Source organism: Tinamus guttatus, unplaced genomic scaffold, assembly GCF_059628265.1.
Source record: "Tinamus guttatus ecotype Peru unplaced genomic scaffold, ASM5962826v1 Tinamus_guttatus_pri_ptg000278l, whole genome shotgun sequence".
NCBI lineage: Eukaryota > Metazoa > Chordata > Aves > Tinamiformes > Tinamidae > Tinamus > Tinamus guttatus.
Genome location: NW_028288812.1, coordinates 273,077 through 283,275, shown reverse-complemented (window position 1 = coordinate 283,275; position 10,199 = coordinate 273,077). Strand labels below are relative to the sequence as shown.

The following is a 10,199-nucleotide window of genomic DNA, read 5'->3' as shown; positions in this document are numbered from 1 at the left end:
GTGATTATTGGCTTGTTGCATACCGGGTGATGAATTCACTTCTTGGACAACAAAACTCTGCTGTCTGTTGCTGCCAGTGAAAAGCAGTGTCTTAGAGCCTGAAAAATTGGCATGGAATGACACGGCTGAAAGCATTAAACTGTCCAAATGTGCCTTATGGTAGAAACGATACGGACAACTGGAGTACTCCATCCACCTTTAGAGGAAGCACGGAAATCTACGATGGTTGAGAGTCATCCTGCACATGCTATTATACCTGTAGAGCTTCCTTGTGCATGGATGTTCTCCAGTCTGGTGTTTCAAAGCATATCTCCCTGTATCAGGATGGTGGAGATCTCACAACATATAATGCACTGCTTCAGAGCTCTGAACACATCTCCTCATGCTGTTTCAGCAAGGGCCTATCGCTTCCCTTCAGAGTTGCTCTCATACCGTCATTCCAGCTTTTGGCCTCCACCTGAGCTGCACTGCAACTGTCTTACAGCAGTGGCTGGGCCTGATCTTGTACCCATGCCTCCAACTAACTTTCTGGCTTGCTGTTGGGCCTGCCATGTCATGGCAATCTGATCCCTTGTCTGACCCTGGACACAATCTCTGTATTTGCTGTGTTTAACCTGGCTCAGATAATCTGAGATTGCACCCTCACACAATTTGCCTACCTTTTCATCAGTTTTCAGCTCTTGGCTCACTTTGACACACCAAAATCACCGTCAGAACCAGTTTGGACTCCAGTTTCTAATATAATGTTACAGAACTCGTAGGCGTTTCTGGAGCACCTGAAAACAGTAGTCTAGGCTGACTGTTCCTTTGATTGGAAGAGATGAGACTGTGCTGAGAATGGGCCTAATTCTTCATTTAGGGTGTTAGGAAAATGTTTTCCATTGTTCCCATTCAGTTATTCCCATTGTGGAAGAATAACCGCATCTGTATGGAAATGAGTTACCTGATGTTTAGACAGTGGAGCTGACTCTGTAGAAGTTGGACTCTCAGGACTCCAAGCAGCACCAGGGTGAGTGGGACATGACAAGTGCAACGGGCAGTTTTTCACAGGCAGCACAAGGCAAAATTCCTGTTACTTACTCAGTGGAGCAGACTCATGCTGTATCTCATTGCACTAGTTACTGCAGAAACCAGCCTTGCCTTTATCTACCTGATCTTCTGTCCTTCTGCGGTGGCAGGGACTCCCTGCTGCAGCTATGGGAGGGAGCCTGCTTGCTCACTGAGCTCTCCCATGGTAGGATACGTTAGGGCATATACCCACTTAATTACAGGGTGAGTTAGTTTGCAGCAGAGGCATATTGGACTTTCCCGCTTACCAAAGGGTGTGTGATTGGCCATCCTGCCCCCAGCTCATTCTCCAAGAGAGACAAAGACAGAAAACTGAGGAGCCTGGCTGGCCTCCTCTTCTTTCAAGTGAAGAGCAAAGCCTATCCACAAATAGCCCTTGTTCTGTGCATCCCTGAGCAGAAGCAAGCTGGATGCCACATGCACAAGCTGAAATTATCCTGCCTTCCGTCCTGTCACCTTCAGACCACTCGGCTGCCTGCATTCACTTTCCTACCCTGGGGCCTGGGCATCTCCTGCCTCAGGAGCAGCCCTCACCTCATCTTGCAGCAGCACTTGCTGCAGACACAGAGGAGGGTGTACAGAAGCTCTCCAAGAAACTTCAGGATGGCGGATGTCCCACATTCTGTGACAACATCCCCAACATAGAGACGCAAAGCTCGCTCAGCAACATATTGAGCTCGCCTGGGTCCAGCACACGCTTTGTGCCTCATGACACACGCGTGTGTCTGCAGGTGCTGAAACACTTTGTCACGCCGATCGGTGCCTTTGACCGAGATGGCCACTCACGCACTGGGAGAGACTTCCCTTTCCGCGTGCACGGGGCGCTGCCCTGGCTCCGAGCCCCCTCGTTCCCCGGGCTGCGGCTGCCAGGGCCGCGCGCTGCTCCGCCCCGCGTCCCGTCGCGGCCTGCCGGGAAGGCCCTGCGCGAGCGACATGGGCGCCTGGGCGCTGCGCGGCCTGCAGCGCGCGCGGGCCCCGCTGCCCGTGAGTACCGCGGCGCGGCGGGGGAGGCGGGCACGGCGGCGCCCCTCCGGCATGGCGCCGCTGCCGCCCTTGTCTGTGGAGCGGGGCCGGGAAGGCCCTTTCTGCCGCGGATCGGATCGGTGTGGAGAGGCCTGGTGGCGGCTCGGGGACACGCCGGGAGTGGGGGTTTGGCGCCGTGGCAGCTTGGGCACATCGCTCTGCGGAGCGTTTTTCTCTGCTGTCCCTCTCCTACCGCGACGCAGACATCCGTGCTTCAGGAATACGTTAATGCGGGCGGCTTCCAAATCCCGGCTGCTTCTTGCCCCTCTAATGTTTACAGATGAAAAAAAAATAATCCAAAGGGAAGCCTGGCAGGTTGCATTGGTTTATCAAAGTGTAAGCCACCATCCCACTGAAATGATCTTCTGTGGCTGCTTGATATTACTGCCTCTGCAGCTGTAAGTTACGTGTGCTGTAGTACTACTGTGTTGTCTTCCACTAGTCTTACGTGCCTTGCTCTTTTCCATCCTTAAGCATGTAATTTAACTCATGCAGTTAGTCAGGGTTTAAAATTTAGCTGCATGGCCAAGAATTTAAGAGAGGCCCAGGTGAACCTGTGTGCTCTAGCTGGTCCCCTGTAAACAACTGGAAAAAGGAAACACTCATTCTATCATTAATGTAGGTTACAGTACCCGGAATATTGTGGACTTCTTCAGATAAGTAATTTAGATTGAACATCTTACTTCTCATGTTGTTAAAAATCATTGCAAACAAACAGCAAATCTGCCAGTCATTTGCTTACCACCCCCTCAGTGGGCTATCTCTGTAGTGTTGCATACACCCTGCATACCTTGTACATCTGTAACAATAGTTTTCCTGACCATGTTACAGAAAAAAATCACCAAATGCTTTTGTATTTATGCATATTCGGATTTGCTTTGATTTTGGACAGCATATGCAATAGGTCTTTATGTTACGCAATTCTTGCTTTTCTGTGTGCTTGCGTGACCAAAAAGTCACACAAAATCACAGACTGGTTGAGGTCAGAAGGGGCCTCTAGAGATCATCTAGTCCAACTCCCCTGCTCCAGGAGGGTCACCTAGAGCACGGGGCATGGGGTGGCATCCAGGCGGTTTTGGAAGATCTCCAGAGAAGGAGACTCCACAGCCTCTCTGGGCAGCCTGTGCTCTGGCACCCTCACAGGAAAGAAGTTCTTTCTCACATGGAGATGGAACTGCCTGGCTTTCAACTTGTACCCATTACCCCTTGTCCTGTCCTTGTCCTTGGACACCATGGAGAAGAGTTTGGCCCCATACTCTTTACATTCTCCCCTCAGGTATTTGTACATACTGATAAGATATACAGTCTTCACCAGACTAAACAGGCCCAGCTCGCTCAGTCTTTCCTCATATGATAGATGCTCCAGTCCCTTAATCATTTTCGTCACTCTCCACTGGACCCTCTTTAGAAGCTCAATCTCCTTCTTGTCCTGGGGAGTCCCGACCCAATACTCCAGGTGCGGCCTCACCAGAGCTGAGCAGAGGGGCAGGATCCCCTCCCTCGACCTGCTGGCAACGCTCCTCCCGGTACAGCCAGGAGCCCATTGGCTTTCTTGGCCACAAGGGCACATTGCTGCCTCATGGTTAACCTAGAATGCTTAAGGTTGGAAGGGACTTCTAGAGGTCATCTAGTCCAACCCCCCTGCACACACAGGGTCATTAGAGCACGTGGCACAGGACTGCGGGTTTGGAAGATATCCAAGCGGGTTTGGAAGATCTCCAGAGAAGGAGACTCCACAACCTCTCTGGGCAGCCTGTTCCAGTGCTCTGTCACCCTCACTGTTAAGAAATTTTTCCTTAAGTTCCTGTGGAACTTTTGGTGCTTCAGTTTGTGGCCATTACCTCTAGGTCTATCAGTGGCCACCAGTGAAAAGAGGCCAGCACCATCCTCTTCACTGCCTCCCTTGAGGTTCTTATTGATCAGGTCCCCTCTCAGCCTTCTCTTCTCCAGGCTGAACAGGACCAGCTCCCTCAGTCTCTCCTCATAGGGCAGATGTTCCAGGCCCCCAGTCATCCCTGTAGTCCTGCGCGGGACCTTCTCCAGCAGCTCTACATCCCTCTTGTATTGTGGAGCCCAGAACTGGGCACAATACTCCAGATGTGGACACAATACTCCAGATGTGGCCTCATCAGAGCTGAGTAAAGGGGCAGGATCACCTCCCTCAACCTGCTGGAGACGTTCTTCTCAATGCAGCTCAGAATTCCATTGGCCTTCTTGGCCATGAGGGCACACTGCTGCCTCATGGTCAACTTGTCGTCCACCATGACACCCAGGTCTTTCTCTGCAGAGCTGCTCACCAGAAGGTCGGTCCCCAGCGTGTATTGGGTTATTCCTCCCCAGGTGCAGAACCTTGCACTTGGCCTTGTTGAATTGCATGAGGTTTTCCACCGCCCAGTTGTCCAGTCTGTCCAGGTCCCTCTTTGTGGCAGCACAGCCCCTGGGGTATCGGCTACTCCTCCCAGTTTGGTATCATCAGCAAACTTGCTAAGGGAGCACTCTGTGCCTTCATCCAGGTCATTGATGAATAAATCAAACAGGACTGGACCAAGGACTGACCCCTGGGCTACACTGCTGGCTACAGGCCTCCAACTAGACTCTGCACCGCTGATCACCACCCTCTGAGCTCTGCCATCCATCCAGTGCCAATAACCTATCATCAGCCAGGACTCCCAAACCCCTCTTCCCTCTCCACAGAGCTGCTTGGCAGCAGGTCAACTCCTAAGTCACTTCTTACAATTCAATGTCATGCTTATTCTCAGAAATTTCATTTCTTAGATGGTTTTACTGTTTATATTTTCTGCAGTGCTTTTCTGATCATTTTTGTGCAGGTTGTACATGTACAGATGTTTAAGTGTCTTGCTTCACTTAGCAGCAAACAGATGTGTTTCTGTCCCAGCTATCACTGTTTTTTTCATATGTGCTGTAGTAGCAGTTTGGGATCTCTGACTGGAACTGACACCAGCTTGTGCCACTCAAAAACACCCATTTAATGTTCAGATTAAAACTGTGGGGAAAGCTAGTGCTTTTCTCTGTGATCATGGGGTGTTTGAGTATGGGGTGTTTCACAGTGATCCTGTGAAAATTCAAGGTTGTTGTGCTCTGTGCCAGACCTGGAAAGAATGTGGTACCATCCAAGCAGGAAGTTGGGACATCAGGGTTCTGTTCCTATTTCTGTGCTGATGGCCTAAGAGTGACCTGGTCTTAGTCACTTCACCCTTCAGCCCTAGCTTCCCATCAATAAGATGAAGCTGGTTTTTGAAAAGCGTTTTCTGAAACAGCTGAATCGTAGAACCATGGAATCGTTATGGTTCGAAAGACCTTCAAGGCCACTGAGTCCAGTCATAAGCCCCGCAACACCATCCTGCTAAACCATGTCCCTAAGTGTCTCATGTACACGTTTTCTTGAGCACTGCCAGGGACAGTGATTCCACCACTGCCCTGTGCAGCCTGTCCCAAGGCTTCACTACTCTTTCTGTGTAGAATCCTTTCCTAATGTCTGCCCAGAACCATCCCTCATGCAACTTGAAGCCATTTCCTCTTGTCCTATCCTAGTTATTCTGGAGAAGAGATCGACCCCTGCCTTGCTACAGCCTCCTCTCAGGTGGTTGTAGAAAGCAATAAGGTCTCCCCCGAGTGTCCCCTTCTCTAGACTGAAGAACCCCGTCTCCCTCGGCTGCTCCTCACAGGTCTGCGCTCCAGCCCCTGCATCAGCTTCACTGTCGTCCTTTGGATTCGCTCCAGCACCTCCATGTCCTTCTTGTAGTGAGGGGCCCAAAACTGAACACAGTTCAGTGTGCAGAAGAATGTAGAATGAAGAACTGCCTAGGGGCAAAGCATTTCCATATTATTAGATGCTGCACAACCACAACTTTTATTGCAATAATGAGAGAATTTTAGAGCATCCTGTCAGTACAAAACCCTTTCCAGTTGCTATGGTATAGGAATACAGTTTACTTCAGAACACTGAAAGATCTAAATCTGATTACCTTTCAGGTTTCAGCTGCTAATTATACCCCAGGAAGCCAAGCTGCTTTCCCTCAAAGAAGGCTGAAAAACCCAGACATCAATTAGTTCTTAGAGCTGTCCTTACTGAAGGAGATCCTCAGGGCAACTGTTAGATGTTTAGGTGACGTTGCTGTGTGAAGAGCAGCTGGAAGAAGCTGTTATGCCTAGGAGATGTCTCACTGTAAATGGGCAGTGCCTGATAGAAATGCCTGTGAGTTCTGGCAAGGGTGTAAGAAATAGTAACCTCTTTCCAGATGGCCAAGATGATAATTGTCCTACGCAATGATACATTTTCCTCTCTCCTTTCCCACTAGCACCTGCATCGCCTTGTATCAGTGGGGCTACAGAGAAGGCCCCACGTGGCAGCCCTGCCCCACGCATACAGCACCAAGGAAGAGGGCTCTGCAAGGCCGATTGGGCGGTACCCGGTGCCCAACAAGAAGGATATGCCATATGATATTGTGGAGCTCATGGAGGAAGTGGAAATGAAGGTAAAAGTGCTCTGCTGCAAAATCCTCTCAGTAGAAAGGGTCCAGAGTGTTCACATGTTACACACTGTAAGATTCTGTTGTGGTTTATTCTATCTGCAATGCGTGGTCCTTCCACCCCTATAGTTCCTGCTGTCTACTGTATTTTTGCTCTACTACAGTTGCAGTAATCTCCGTGAAATTTGTGCAATAACAAAAAGAGTCAGGAGGCTCACAGGTAAATCCAGCATAACTTTCTTATACTGTGATGTAAACTCCTCTCTGTTGGTGTATTAAAGGGCTCAGCAAAGACTTAGATGTAGAATCTAAAGGGACTAAGATTTCCAGAAACTGCTGCCAACCTCTGTGGCCAAAGGCTCCTGAAAAGATAATTCAATCATGATTTAAGAGGGAGGACCTTCCCCTCAGTTAACTAACAACAGACAGATGTGTGGGGTAGGAGGAATACAGAGTCAGCTGTGTGACAATGGAGGGAGATTGTCTGACAAATCTAAACTATTCTTTTTTCATAAGCATCTTGAAGAACAGCCAGCAAGCCAGTAGGGTCTGCAGTCACACCACAGTCTTAAAAAAAAACCTGACTGAATAAAACTGCCATGGGATTGCTCGGTGTTTGGCAGTCAGTAGCTGAAATCCCATACTGGTAAATGTTGAGTGGAAGGACCTGGAGACCTCTGCATTCAGTATTACGGGATCTTGCATAGGAGAGGCAACAGGTCTTTGGGAATGGTAGGTTAGTGCACCATCCAAGATAAGAACTGAGCATCAGAAAGAGAAAAAAGAGTGAAGAACCACAGCTTGGACCAGCACATACTTCCATGGCACACCTGTACCTCCAATTATGTGGGTTTCAGTTTAGGCTGGCCCTCTCTTGTGTCCTGTAATCTTGTAGGGAAGGGGAGAATTAGAGAAGATCTTGGATGGTCAGATGGACACAGCAGGTTCTGTGAAGGCAGAGACAAAATAGATGGCAATTTCCCACTTCGGAGGAAAGTTGCCATAAGGGGTGAGATGACTGTAGCCATTACTTGTGTGGAAGAAGATCCGCAGGGGAGATTTCATTCTATGAAAATATAGCAATACCACATAATTTCACCAACAGTCATATTTGTAAATGGATGCAGTAGAATTTGAGAGAATTAGGCTGCAGACTCTCCATGCTAACATTTTTTTTGCTAAGCTTCACACATTAATGTTGCCTGCTGCACTGTGCATTAACGATTACAGTTCTTGACTTACCCTTTTCTTTGAACAGACCGGATTTTTGCCTAATGTGTTCAAAGCCATGTCTCATCGGCCTGCTGAATTCAGAGCATTCTTTGCTTACTACAATGCCATTATGAACAAAGACACAGGTAAGCCTTCAAACTGCTGCTTGCTCCATGGATGTGAAAAACTGATTTAAGTGATATCTTTGATATCATATGTTGAACTCCCTCAGTATACTTTATCTCAGCTCAGAGGAACAGCTCGCAGAGGCTGGATCTGTTTTGCAGCTTCTCCCTTCTGCAAATATGCATTAAATCTTCAGCCTTTTTTGCCTGAGATTAAAAAGGCCAAGCAGAGGCTGACTTGCATTTGGGACCATGAGCTGGGGCTTAAAGTTGGTAAAAGAGCAGGCATGGCCAATGGCTTCACTGACAGGGGTGTAGTCCTACGTTACCCAAGTAAGGAGAACATAGTAGGTGTGGTGCAGGTGACCAGGGATAGTCAAGAGCCACGCAAGAAAAAGCAGGCTCAAGATAGGCCAGGCTCACATTGCAGATCAGCAGGGCCAGGCACAGCCATGGAGCAGGGCCGCAGTTTTGGCAGGAGCTTAGGCCACAGTTGACTAGGAGGTCCCTTGGACTTACGTCCTCTGGGCTGTTTTATTGAGCAGCTGGTACGAAAAGCCCTGTTTCCCCAGTGACACTTGTGTCAGAGGGTACTTTTTAATAACAAAATGTGCCCAACCATTTCCTCTCCTTGTAGGTCGGCTCAGCAAGGCGGACAAAGAGCTCATAATTGTGGCCACAAGTGCTGTGAATAGATGTCCCTACTGCGTGGTTGCACATGGAGCACTTCATCGGATATATTCCAAGCAGCCAGCACTGGCTGATCAGGTCAGTGCTGGGGCAATTACATGTGCTACAACTGCTTTGAATGTACTTCTGGAAGGCAGGAATGGCATTCTCTTATGTGTTTGCTTCTTCACCTACAACTTTGATGGTTTAGTCTGTGGTTCCCAGCACAGGCAGAGGAAAGCTTCTCCATGCGCTTGGGGCCCTAATGCAATACCTGGCTAGTGTGGTTTGTGGCTGTGCAGTTAGACCACCCGAAGTGTGTCACACAGAAGTGCGTCATCATGATGCTGTTACCGTAACAAGCATGAAATGCACGGCTGACTACTGAAACTGTGTTCATAAGCCAGCGTGAGCTTTGGCTTTAGCCCTGGAGAAGAAGTTGGAGAGAGGAGGTCTGTGCATCTCATCTACTCTCCAAGAAATGTGCAGGGATGGTCAGTCACTTTGCAGGGTGTTCAACCTATTGCCCACAGCCTTAGCTGCTTCAGCCCTGTATCTGTGAAGGAACCTGCTGCTGTAGGAAGACTGCAGCATCCTGCGGGCACTGGGTCCCTTTCCCAGAGCTCCTCCACCATCCCTGGATAAGAGGGAGAGCAAAACAGACCCTTTGACTCACAGTTTCTGTTTCAGCAGGTGAGCAAAAGAGCCCACACGCTGCCACCTTTCTGCCTCACGGAGACAAGGGGGTGTTAAGCCACCTCGCCACCGCTTGCTGGTTCCGCCTGTGCTTCTCCCACTACTCCAGTTTCTGCCTTTCCGCAGGTCGTAGTGAACTGGAAACTGGCCGACCTGAGCGGCCGGGAGCTGGCCATGCTGGAGTTCGCCCTCGCGGTCTGCCGAGCCGATAACATCACCGAGGAGCACTTCCAGAAGCTGGAGGCGCACGGCTTTGACCGTGAGGACGCCTGGGACATCGGCATGATTTCCGCCTTTTTCGCCATGTCTAATCGCATTGCTCATTACATCGACCTGCGCCCGAACGCGGAGTTCTACACGATGGGCCGGACACCGCGGGAGGAAAAGGAGAACGGGAAAACCGAGCAGGCCTGACCCACTGCTCAGGCACCTGCAGGCCTCCGAGGGATCTGCCAAGGTCCCAAGCTCACTTCGCCCACTCCCGAATGTACTTTTAAACATTAATACCGGATTCTAATCATGGCACATGACTCTGTGTTTTTTTTTTCTTTTCCCCCAAGGGCTTTTTTGACTAGATGGCGATTTGAGCACCTTCCCTGCTGCTAAAACAGTTAATTTCACGCTGGAAAGCGTTTAAGCGGGTCAAAAAGCAACACAAACAGGGTGCCGCACCGTGCTGTAATTCCGCAGCGGACACGCCGCGCTGCAGCCCGTGTTTCTGCAGGCGACACCTGCGTGAGGAGCCGGGGCGGGGGACGGGGGCGCGTTTTTCCTTAAAAAACACGAGATTTGGCCCAGCCCGAGGAGGAGGGTAACGGGGGAGGAGGCGGAAGCGGGTCGCGTGGGCGGGGAGGCGGCCGGTCACGTCGCGCGGGGCGGTCACGTGGGCGCGCAGGCGCCGCGGCCATGGCTGGCG

At 50.1% G+C, this 10,199-nt stretch overlaps 1 protein-coding gene across 1 annotated transcript; it reads left to right on the top strand.

Annotated features, from left to right (window-relative positions):
- The first annotated feature begins 2,001 nt into the window (after positions 1 to 2,001).
- On the top strand, positions 2,002 to 9,700 carry LOC104573467 (uncharacterized). The gene is made up of 5 exons (XM_088527324.1): positions 2,002 to 2,052; positions 6,411 to 6,587; positions 7,840 to 7,939; positions 8,556 to 8,686; positions 9,410 to 9,700. Exons 1-5 carry the CDS (start codon positions 2,002 to 2,004, stop codon positions 9,695 to 9,697), a joined length of 747 nt encoding a protein of 248 aa, XP_088383450.1. The 3' UTR covers positions 9,698 to 9,700.
- The last annotated feature ends 499 nt before the right edge of the window (positions 9,701 to 10,199 follow it).